The sequence below is a fragment of the Oryza glaberrima genome, chromosome 9 (assembly GCF_000147395.1).
Source record: "Oryza glaberrima chromosome 9, OglaRS2, whole genome shotgun sequence".
NCBI lineage: Eukaryota > Viridiplantae > Streptophyta > Magnoliopsida > Poales > Poaceae > Oryza > Oryza glaberrima.
Genome location: NC_068334.1, coordinates 2,229,719 through 2,239,477, shown reverse-complemented (window position 1 = coordinate 2,239,477; position 9,759 = coordinate 2,229,719). Strand labels below are relative to the sequence as shown.

Sequence of the window (9,759 nt, the reverse complement as noted above, 5' to 3'; positions counted from 1 at the left end):
GGCAAGGGGCTCCATCTCACTTTCGGTGCTCAGGGCGATGCTGGTGTCTAGTCACGATGGTAATGGCTCAGTCTCCAGCTGCTACATCCTTTGCTAGCTTGTGTGCGGTTAATGAGAAGGCCACCTCTTCCACAACCTCCTTTGCTGATCCTACAAGAAAGCAGTTCCTGCGCCACCATCCGAATCCTCATGTGATCTTGGTTGACCGGGTTATGGAACCGTCTTTCTTTTGGTTTCTTGGCAGCAGTAACGATGCAGGGCTTGTCGTTCGGGTTGAGCTAAGATCGCTTGTTCATCCCTGGTTGGCATGATTGTAGTCCTAGCTCATCAGATTCAATGGCGAGCTTCGTGGAAATCATTTGTTGAGTCTGATGAAGCTTACCTCAAAATCCACGACTCAATAGCAATCCTCTAACTTGTGTCATTCCCGTGGAGGCAGCTGAAATGGATTATCGGTTTGTCAAGCGGTGTGCACGTAAAAAGAGGCTCAAGGATGCAGTCGTCGTGACAATGTTGCGGTACCCTGTCGATTTGCTCCTCTCTTGCTGCTCGGTTTCCTTAGTAAGTATGTTTCCTATTCTCAATTAGATTATCTGTTGGTGATGTACTAGAATTTATTCCCCTGAACCCTGTCTTTATTAATAAAACTTTATGAGTTCTTTTTTAAAAAAACAGTGTAGTAGTCATCTCACATGAATTGACTAAAAAGTCTAAAACCATTCGAAGCACTTTGTTTGTCCAAAGCATTGGGATGGAAAGTTGTGAGGTTAAAGGGAACATATCCTGTACACACAAGATACACTTTGTGCCCACCAAACAACAAATATCACAGATAAATTTAGAAAAAAATGTACATAAACTTTCAATAAACTTTCAATAGTATTAGACCTACGTGTAAAATCTTAACCTTAAATTATTTATATTTTAACCATAACAAGTAAACAAAATTTCTAACAGTTTTAAGACTACAATAGAAGGAATTTGGAATTGATACTAAATCTCTTGAGAAGAGATCAAATTAATCTCTATAGTATAGAAACATCCAAACAGAGATTATGTTAAAAAAAAGAATTAATCTCTCTACACTTTTTGGGGTGTTTGGATAATGGGCTATGAGAGGTGGGCTGAGGAATGAAAATGACTGGAGGACGAAAAAAATTGATGACTAAGGTAGAAACTATTCCTAATCCATTTAGCTAAAACACGCCCTTGAAGTCAATGCTGTCCAAGCTGGACTTACTGATGTGGTCCTTGTGGAACACTTTGATATTCCGTACTTGATTTGACTGGGAGCAAAAATGTCTTTTAAGATTTCTAAGTAACGTCACAGTATAAATTGTTGTAGGTTTTAAATAAATTCATGCTTGGATCCATATATGTCCTTCGTATATGTGTCCAAATTAAATCGGATGGTAGTTAATCACTAGGGATAAATAGGCAAAACATCTTATAATGTGAAAGCATATATGCAACAGATGTTAGTTAACCTAAACAAGGATAAATCTCTACTCTCTACTACTTAAAAAGTCCATAGTGGTGGAGGTGACTCCAACCCTGACAGCCACGCGTAATACCAACCGTACGATCGTGAGATCCAACGGCCTACATTTCCTTGCGCATCCCCTTGGTTGTGGATCGACTCACCCCTCCCCACCGCGCTCCGCCTCCTTCCTCCCCACAACGGGGAATTTAACTATTTGCCACTTTTAGGTTTGGCAATTATCCAAATACCCTCTTAGGTTCGTGTTTAATAATTTGCCACTGGAGAGAGGTGATTTCTTAACGATTTGCCACTTTTGCTCACATGGCGTGCCACCGTGGCGTGCCCGCATGGAAAACAACGTGGACCCCACCCGTCACCCCCTCCCCTCTCCTCCTCCTCCCTCTCCAAGTCTCCGGCCTCCGACGAGGTGAACAAGGGTCCGATCCATGGCAGCAACGGCACACTGCGTCAACCTCGTCGCCTCCTCCTTTGTTGCGACGCTGCGCGTTCGCCAAGAGCCGGGGAAGGTGCCGCGGAGTAGCGCCGGCGGGCGCGGAGCCGACGGGCGCAGGGACTCGTGCGAGCCGACGGGTGCAGGGCCGGCGCGGGGTCGGCGGGCATCGACGACGCAAGGTCGGCGGGTCCTGACAGAGGAGGCCGGATGCTTGACGGAGACGCCACCTCCCTCTTCATGTTCACCTCCGATGCTGCTCTTGACGCCACGTCGTTGCTGCCCTGCTTCCACCACCGATCTGGAGGAGGCCGTGATGGTTGGAGAAGGAGGCCGGAGAGGGAGAAGGAGAGGAGAGGGGCTGATAGGTGGGGTCCACGTTGCTTTTCATGCCACGGTGGCACGCCATGCGAGTAAAAGTGGAAAATAGTTAAGAAATCACCTCCTTCTAGTAGTAAATTATTAAGCGCGAACCTAATAAGGGCATTTGAATAATTGCCAAGCGTAAAAGTGGCAAATAGTTAAATTGCCCCTCACAACACCACCTGTCGCTGATTCCCTGCCGCATCTTCTCATCGCCCTCACGCCCGGCCGGCCACTCCGCCCCGCGCCGTCTGTCGCCGAAGCCCGTCACCATCGCGTCACCATCGCGTCCGACCACCGGCGGTCACCAACCCCCACCCCAGCGACTACTATGCCGTCCACAATTCGTCGCTGCCGCCCGTCACCTGCGGGCCGCGGCCATATAGCCGCGCAATCCCCCATCCCTATATTCCCGTCGCGCTGCCTCGCCATCTCCAGATCACCACGACCATTCCTCCAGATCAGAGCGAAGAGCTGCTCCCCATCCTCGGCTCCTCCGTTGGGATCGAGAAGCTATGCGGTCAGCCTCCAACCAAGCACCGCCAGAGAGGACAGACCTGGGGCCGAGGTGGGGAGAAGAGGAGCGCATCGCCGGTTGGCCCGTCCGTCGCTGCCCCGGGCTCCCACCTCCCGCTTTCGTGCCGACTGCCGCTACTCTTCCGGATTGGCAGAGCCCAAGCAGGAGGCATCGACAAAGTTGATGAAGGTGATGAAGGCTTCATATGAGGTAGTATGTAATATAAAATGCAGGCTTGCAGGTTTGGACCTGTTCCCTCTGATGTTATTTCAGTTTGCTGCGGAAACCCATGTTTAATTGAAGAACCTTTCCGTTCAGAGATGCAAATTAGGTGTTAATTTCTTCAGGGCACCTTCTTGCAGCAGGAATTGCTCAAATCAGGTTTGTCTCGATTCCTATTATTACCTACTCTCGTACTCTTATTCATATCTCGTGACTGAATTCATAATGTAATATCAGATCGATTACTTCAGTAAATTCTATGTTACATAACTGATTGAATGAAGGTTGTATGTATATGGTGGAACAAGGGTTGTTCCAAGATGAACAACTGGGTTACTCGCTCAGAACATTATCAACTGAGATTCTCACCAAACCACTGTACTTAACATGGAGAAGCAAAATATTTTAATGCTAGCCTGAATTAACAAGCTTTACATTAATCTCTCCCAATTATTATGTTGTTGCAACCTATGCTGATAAATAATGTCCCTGCGCACCTTGATTCATTTATTACATTGGATTTTTTTATTGCAAAGTTTACAACTTAAGGGATCTAATTTTGATGTGAATATAGATGTCCCTTTTCAAAAGATGATAAAAAATAGTCAGTTTCAGTTTTGCTATGAACATACTTCAGTAACATGTGGTTATACATGCAGGTAAATCAATCCGTGGATTTGGTTCAGGTAATCGATGACTGATATGAACAGACTTAACAAATCGGTTCATGTTCTTGCTAATTGTTCCTGAGACTGATATTTATGTACCTGCTAATCATTATTTTCAATGAATGATCCTGAGGAATACACTAGTGATTTCCCTTGATCATTGAATGTGAGAGGTATTTAATTTGTTTAATGTGAAAGTAGATTTATTTTCTAGATAATTTCTCAAGTAAACTATTGGTTGTGACTGTTCAATGTTGAGGAAACTTGCTGATTTTCTCAAAAGAGCTATGCGATCAGTAAGCTAAACACAAGCATGCAGTATTGTACATGTACAGTAAGCTGTCATGAATTATAACCATGCCAGCTAGGTGAGCAAAACTGATATTTGGATAGGTTCAAGAAAATGCAGTAAAATATCTGAAGCATATGCTATGGCAATCTGAACAGATATGCATATAGCCTGATTCACAAGCAAATAATCTGAATAGAAAAACAAGTAGTGGTGGCAATAAAAATTCAGAGATGGCCATTCCCTCTTATACATGTCTGAGAAAAAAAACTGCTAATTAATTCAATGAATACAACTACAGATCTGTAGGTTGAACTTTGCTCAATTTATTTGTCTAGCTATAGCTACCCGTAGGCTTCCTTTATTTCCTGTATACAATCCTGTAGATTTCTACCTTATATGTACTGAAAATTAGTAGTCATGTACTTCTATTGTATCTTGCAGCAATCAAAAGCTCGTGAATCTTGAATACACTCCGCTGATTGAACATTAGGAGTCATGTATCTTGCAGCGGGTGCAGGAGCACATGTCAAATTCTGACAAGTACATGTAAAACACTTGATTAGTGTTTGCTAATCAGTCATGTAGAGTTATGTAATCTATCCTTTTGTTTTCCTTTTACTAGGTTTCTGCGACTTATCCTGAGAGATGTTCCAATTATGAATAAGTTCATGATTTAAAATTGCCCTGATGTATGGGAACTACTATAGAAGACATTCCAATTGTGAATAAGTTCTTGATTTAAAACTGATCTGATGTATGGGAACTACTATAGAAGTGTGGATTAATTAAAATTATTGGCAACCCGAGCCTTCATTTTACATTTTTAATGTACGCTCGACGAAAACAGAAAATTGGTGCTGATGTGCGCTCGCTCGCAGGCTTACATTGGTTTGGTTTAGAAAGAAAAAACTCGTGTGATGTGATGGATGATGTCGAGCGCTGCAAGGGAATGACACTGTAAGGGTTGAAAGTTGTTTCTAAGTTGGATCAACCTTCAAAAAAAATAAGTGAGGGGTTAATATTTTTTTGTCAAGCTTAAAGATTGAATTCGATCCATGTGTCACTGGCTTCAAGGTAAACATGATTTTATTTTTAAATCAGGTATCTTTTCTATGCAAATATAATGAGTTAGAAAGTTTTGCAACCATATAATCATATAAGAGTTCAGAACCATATGAATGAACCATAAAAGATGGATGGCCTTAGTCAGCCCCAGCTTCTTCAGGGGCTACTGGGCAAAGAAACAACTTCTCTTAGTATTAGTCAATTCGTAAAATCCGTGATAATATATCTGTCTCAAAGGTCAAAATATGTGTAGTTGTCATAATAATTGGCAATTGAGTGGACACTTATAAAACATAGCGACGTGTGATCTGTATTTTTTTTCTCAAAGATTAATAACAAATGAGAAAATAACATTAAGGAGCAAGCAGAGTATGCACCAGTTCTGCAGGTAACGGAAAATTCATTGTGCTGTAATCCCTAATTAGGAGGTCATAAAACAACATCAGGAAAATATTATCAAGAACAGATAAGAATATGGGCATGGATGTTATCCAACTTAAAACCATGAAAACCTAGCTTTCAAGGATACACTTGTCCTCAATATTGTTACTTATTTGGGAGATTCCTGTATCTAAAGTCATGATTTTCTTATTTTCTTATCTTCACACTCAGAAACTGTGTTGGAAAAATGGTTCTTCAAGACTGCAGAGATATCTGATTCTGACGCTCCAGCCAACTTAAACCTTTCAATGGACGCATCAAGATTCTTCTTCCAATCAGCGATATCAAGTTTGAATTCCACTTGAGAACGCTCAAAAAGCATATTACCCCAGAACAGGTGAATTTGCTGCCTCATTACTGCTGCCTGCTCAGCTGCCTCCTCTGGAGTCAACTCCCCTTGACCATCTGCATTATGTTGCTTCCTCCTTTTCTTCAGTGCCTCGCTAGATGGTTCTTTTAATTCTGCCATTCTTTGCTCTTCTACTTTCTCCCACATTTCTGTTGCAGCCCTCATCTTGTGCTCAGCACTGTCAAAAAGCTTGAATGTCTGTGAAGAATCCCAAGCAGACAGGTCAACCTTGTCTGCTAGTGCAAATGACCAATGAAGCTTTGCAGTCTCAAAATGTTGCTGGCCTAAAGCAAGTAGCCCTTCATAAAAGTCCGGCTTGATTTTAAGAGCCTCCTCGTACTTGCTCCCTGCAAGAGCATACCTATCTCGCACCCAATCGTAAGCTGTGCAGAGCTGAGCTGACATGACTTTCTTTGGAGCCGATTCATCTAGGGGAATGCGTTTCCTTGCGGCACACATGTGCACATTTCCCCAGTTGAATAGGGCCAAAGCAGCAACCTCTTGGAATTTAGCTGCAGCCATCTCAAAGAGGGCTTGTGCCTCCTCACTTGTAACCGTTTCCTCAAGCGCCTCAGAGCACAGCTCCATTCCCAGTTCATGCAGGTCCAGATGTGCATCTGCATCAACACCAACCTGGTTCCGGAATAAATCTGCGAACTGAAGAAGCCAATCATCAATTTCAGCTTCCTTGCACTCAGCATGGCCACAATCTTTCTTCCCTGTAAGGGTGTTCTGTTCAGCTTCAGCAACTACATTCTCCACATCTTGTTTCGTCACCTCTGCATCAGTCACCACAGCTGCTGAAGCATGTGGAGAGTTATCTTCACCTTTCACCAGCAACTCATTATCCTGCTCCAGCTTCTCCTCTTCTGTTGGCATTGGAGGCTCCTGATCTGGGCTTACTTCAACAATGTGAAGTCTCAACATTGGAAGTTTCTGACCATGCCGTGCACCATCTTCTATCACCTCACTGCCAGCTATATCAACACAGGACTCGGCCAATCGAAGTTCTGCGGAACAAGTAATGGTAACCAGATCACCATCAGCATCCTTATACTTAATCAGCACAGCCTTGGACGATGGGAATCGTGATGCCACAACTTCACGGAGTGTTCGGAAGCTGCATTTTTCTGGCATCTGCGCAAGCCTTATATCATGATCGTACACCAGCTTGAGCGGCCTTGATCTTGTGACAACCTTCTTGTCCATCAGCGCTTTGTCTTTCAACAAAAGTGAAGAGGGAACCAGAGGTATCGGCGTGACCTTCTGGGAGCTCTCAGCAGCTGATGCGTTGGCAGAAGATGGCGGAGAGTTGGAGAAAGGCACCAACTTGGGCGATGGTGGCGACGGATTAAATTTTGACATTGGAGGAACCGATTGCTGTTGTTGAGCAGGCGGAGGAGGAGGTGATGGTTTCTTGGGGAAAGGGCGAGCGGGGAGGGACGGGCCTAGGCCGGCAACAACAGCGGAGGCACCAAGGGCAGCAGGGGAGGGGCGGCTAGTTGGTTCGGGGGTGGAGGTGGCAGAGCCTGAGGCTGAGGAGGACGGGGATAGAATGCGGGAGCGGAGGCGGTGGACGAGGTCGACGGCGTCCTGGTGGTCGGGGTCGAGAGCGAGGAGGGCAAGGGCGTCGGTAAGCGCGAGCTCGTGGCGACCGAGCGCCTCGAGCGCGCGGGCGCGGCGAAGGAGCGCGCGCGGGAAGAGCGGCTCCGCCTGGAGAGCGAGGGAGCACTCCTCGGCGACGGCCTTGTGGTCGACGGGGCGGAGCTGGAGGAGGCAGGCGGCGCGGTTGCTGTGGAAGACGGCGCGGTCGGGGTGGCCGCGCGGGGCGAGGCGGAGAGCGAGCTCGTACTGCCGCAGCGCGCCGCCGTAGTCGCGGGACTGGAACAGGCGGTTGCCTTCCTCCTTGAGCTCGTGCGCGCGGCGCAGGAGCACACCGGGGTCCACCAGATGCGGCGCCGCCCCGTTGGCCGCGGGGGGCTGGGACTGCGTCGGTGCCTTCGGCTCTGTTGCGGCGGGAGATGATTTGGTGGCGGCGGCGGAGGCGGAGGCGGCGGCGGCGGGTTTCTTCTTTTTTGCGCCGGATTTGCCCATGGGGATAAGTCGGGGGGAGGGAGGTGGTTTGGGAAGGCCAAGACGAAGACGACCAAAGGAGAGCAGATGGCTGTAAACCCTAGTCTCCAACGGAGAGGTAGGGTGAGCGTGAGTCTGAGAACGTTCGATCGACAAGGGTAAGATTGGAATTTCGTCACAATGTTTTAGTGCTTTCACAAAAATCTATTTTGCCCATTTTACGCCACCATAGAAGTTTATTAAAACTAAGAGGGTGCCTGTGCGTTGCAACGGGAAAAACTATAATAACATTTATTAGATCATCATGATACAAGTCCAAGACCTTTCAAAAAACTCTTCTTCACTTAACAGGTAAAAAGATGTTAGATTTTCAAACAAAATGATAAAATTTTAGTAATCTATCTACTCTATAATACACCAACTCATCTTACTCATACTCATTCATCGTTGGACAAATCGGATGGCCTAAATCACATACTGAACAATCAACGATCCAGATTACCCACCACCCCCTCCCGTAACTCCCGATCGGCCTCCCCTCCCCCTTCTCCCGTAACTCTCAATACCGAATCGGCCTCTCCTCCCCTCAATTCTCGCTCCCGCTAGGATCCACCGATCCGCCATTCTCGCTCCCGCTCGGATCCCTCCCTCCGCCATTCTCATTCCCGCTAAGATCCCTCTCTTCGTCACGTCGCTAAGTTGCCGACGAAGGTCGCCGCCTGCTGCCGCTAGGATCCCCCTCTCTGTTACGTCGCTAGGTTGCCGACGAAGGTCGCCACCTGCTGCCGCTAGGATCCCTCCCTCCGCCACGTCGCTAGGTCGCCGCTGAAGACGGCGACGCCTCGCCGCCTGCTGCGCACCGAAGACGGCGATGCCCGCCTCCACCTCCAATTCATTTGTTGCTCGCCGAAGACGACGACGCCCGCCTGTTTCTGCCTGCCCTCGCCTGCATCGATCAACAGAGTGGATCCAGTCCACCAGATGCGTGTAAGCAAAATTGGCATTTCGTCCTTTAGTCTCTCTATTTTTCAATTAATTATATCAACATAAAAGAATCATTACATGTTTTATACAGCACAGAATGCCTCATTTCGTCAATTTATTTTTTTCCTTTAGTGCGTGCATGAATTTAGCACTAAAATTCAAGTGCCAGTAGCGATATATGTTTTCTCAAAAGTCACCGCACTTTCAAAAATAAGTTGATGGAGGTCAAAGAATATTTGATTCTTGCACTGTTCATTTCTTTGGGAAATATTATCTGATAGACAATCAAGAGGTTTCAGAGAAAATTTAGATCATGATAAAAAAACAAAACAACATAGTGGTTGGTTATTATGCTGTCCCCGTCATGCCAAATAATAAAAAACAGCATGCAGTGTTTTTCTTTTTATACCAGAGTTAAATGGTTTTTCTTTCCTTGCAGCTGAACAAAGAGCATTCTGAGCTGCTGCATTGAGTGAGGCGAAGGTATGCCAATATGATGAAACTAAACATTATATCCAAACATTATATCCAGGATGACAACTAAGTGATTTTTCTTGTGTTTTTATCAATCTACAAATTATATGCCCTAAGAGCATGTGGATGTACGACAAGTTTATAATATATAAATTAGTTGTATGGAGTAGGACAGGTATATAATGGTATTCCTGTTTACCATGCAATTCTGAATTGGTGACGAAATTTCATAGGTTTTATATGAAAAGATTTTTGCATGAGCCGCAACCCTTTAATTATGTACTACATACTAACTGATTGGGAGTTTATTTTATGCTCTGGTTTTTATGATTTTGCCCAGCTGCCAATTCCAAGGGTCAGAAATAGAAGACCTGGAG

The 9,759-nt window shown here is 45.7% G+C and overlaps 2 protein-coding genes across 4 annotated transcripts; one reads left to right on the top strand and one right to left on the bottom strand.

Moving 5' to 3' along the window:
• Nucleotides 1-2,472: 2,472 nt before the first annotated feature.
• On the top strand, nucleotides 2,473-5,290 carry LOC127784615 (uncharacterized). 3 transcript variants are annotated; one of them, XR_008019557.1, is made up of 5 exons: nucleotides 2,474-3,024; nucleotides 3,133-3,195; nucleotides 3,696-3,722; nucleotides 4,438-4,542; nucleotides 4,619-5,290. XR_008019557.1 is itself a non-coding variant. In XM_052311955.1 (4 exons), the coding sequence occupies exons 1-4, from the start codon at nucleotides 2,629-2,631 to the stop codon at nucleotides 4,459-4,461; spliced, it is 510 nt and encodes a 169-aa protein (XP_052167915.1). In that variant the 5' UTR covers nucleotides 2,475-2,628; the 3' UTR covers nucleotides 4,462-5,290. The 3 variants fall into 3 exon arrangements, 2 of the variants coding, with proteins under 2 accessions (XP_052167916.1, XP_052167915.1); XM_052311955.1 differs by having other exon boundaries at nucleotides 2,475-3,024; nucleotides 4,438-5,290; XM_052311956.1 differs by lacking the exon at nucleotides 3,696-3,722 and having other exon boundaries at nucleotides 2,473-3,024; nucleotides 4,438-5,290.
• A 151-nt stretch (nucleotides 5,291-5,441) lies between these two features.
• Nucleotides 5,442-8,006, bottom strand: LOC127784612 (protein CLMP1). Its single transcript, XM_052311951.1, has one exon. The coding sequence runs from the start codon at nucleotides 7,943-7,945 to the stop codon at nucleotides 5,639-5,641; it is 2,307 nt and encodes a 768-aa protein (XP_052167911.1). The 5' UTR covers nucleotides 7,946-8,006; the 3' UTR covers nucleotides 5,442-5,638.
• Nucleotides 8,007-9,759: the final 1,753 nt, after the last annotated feature.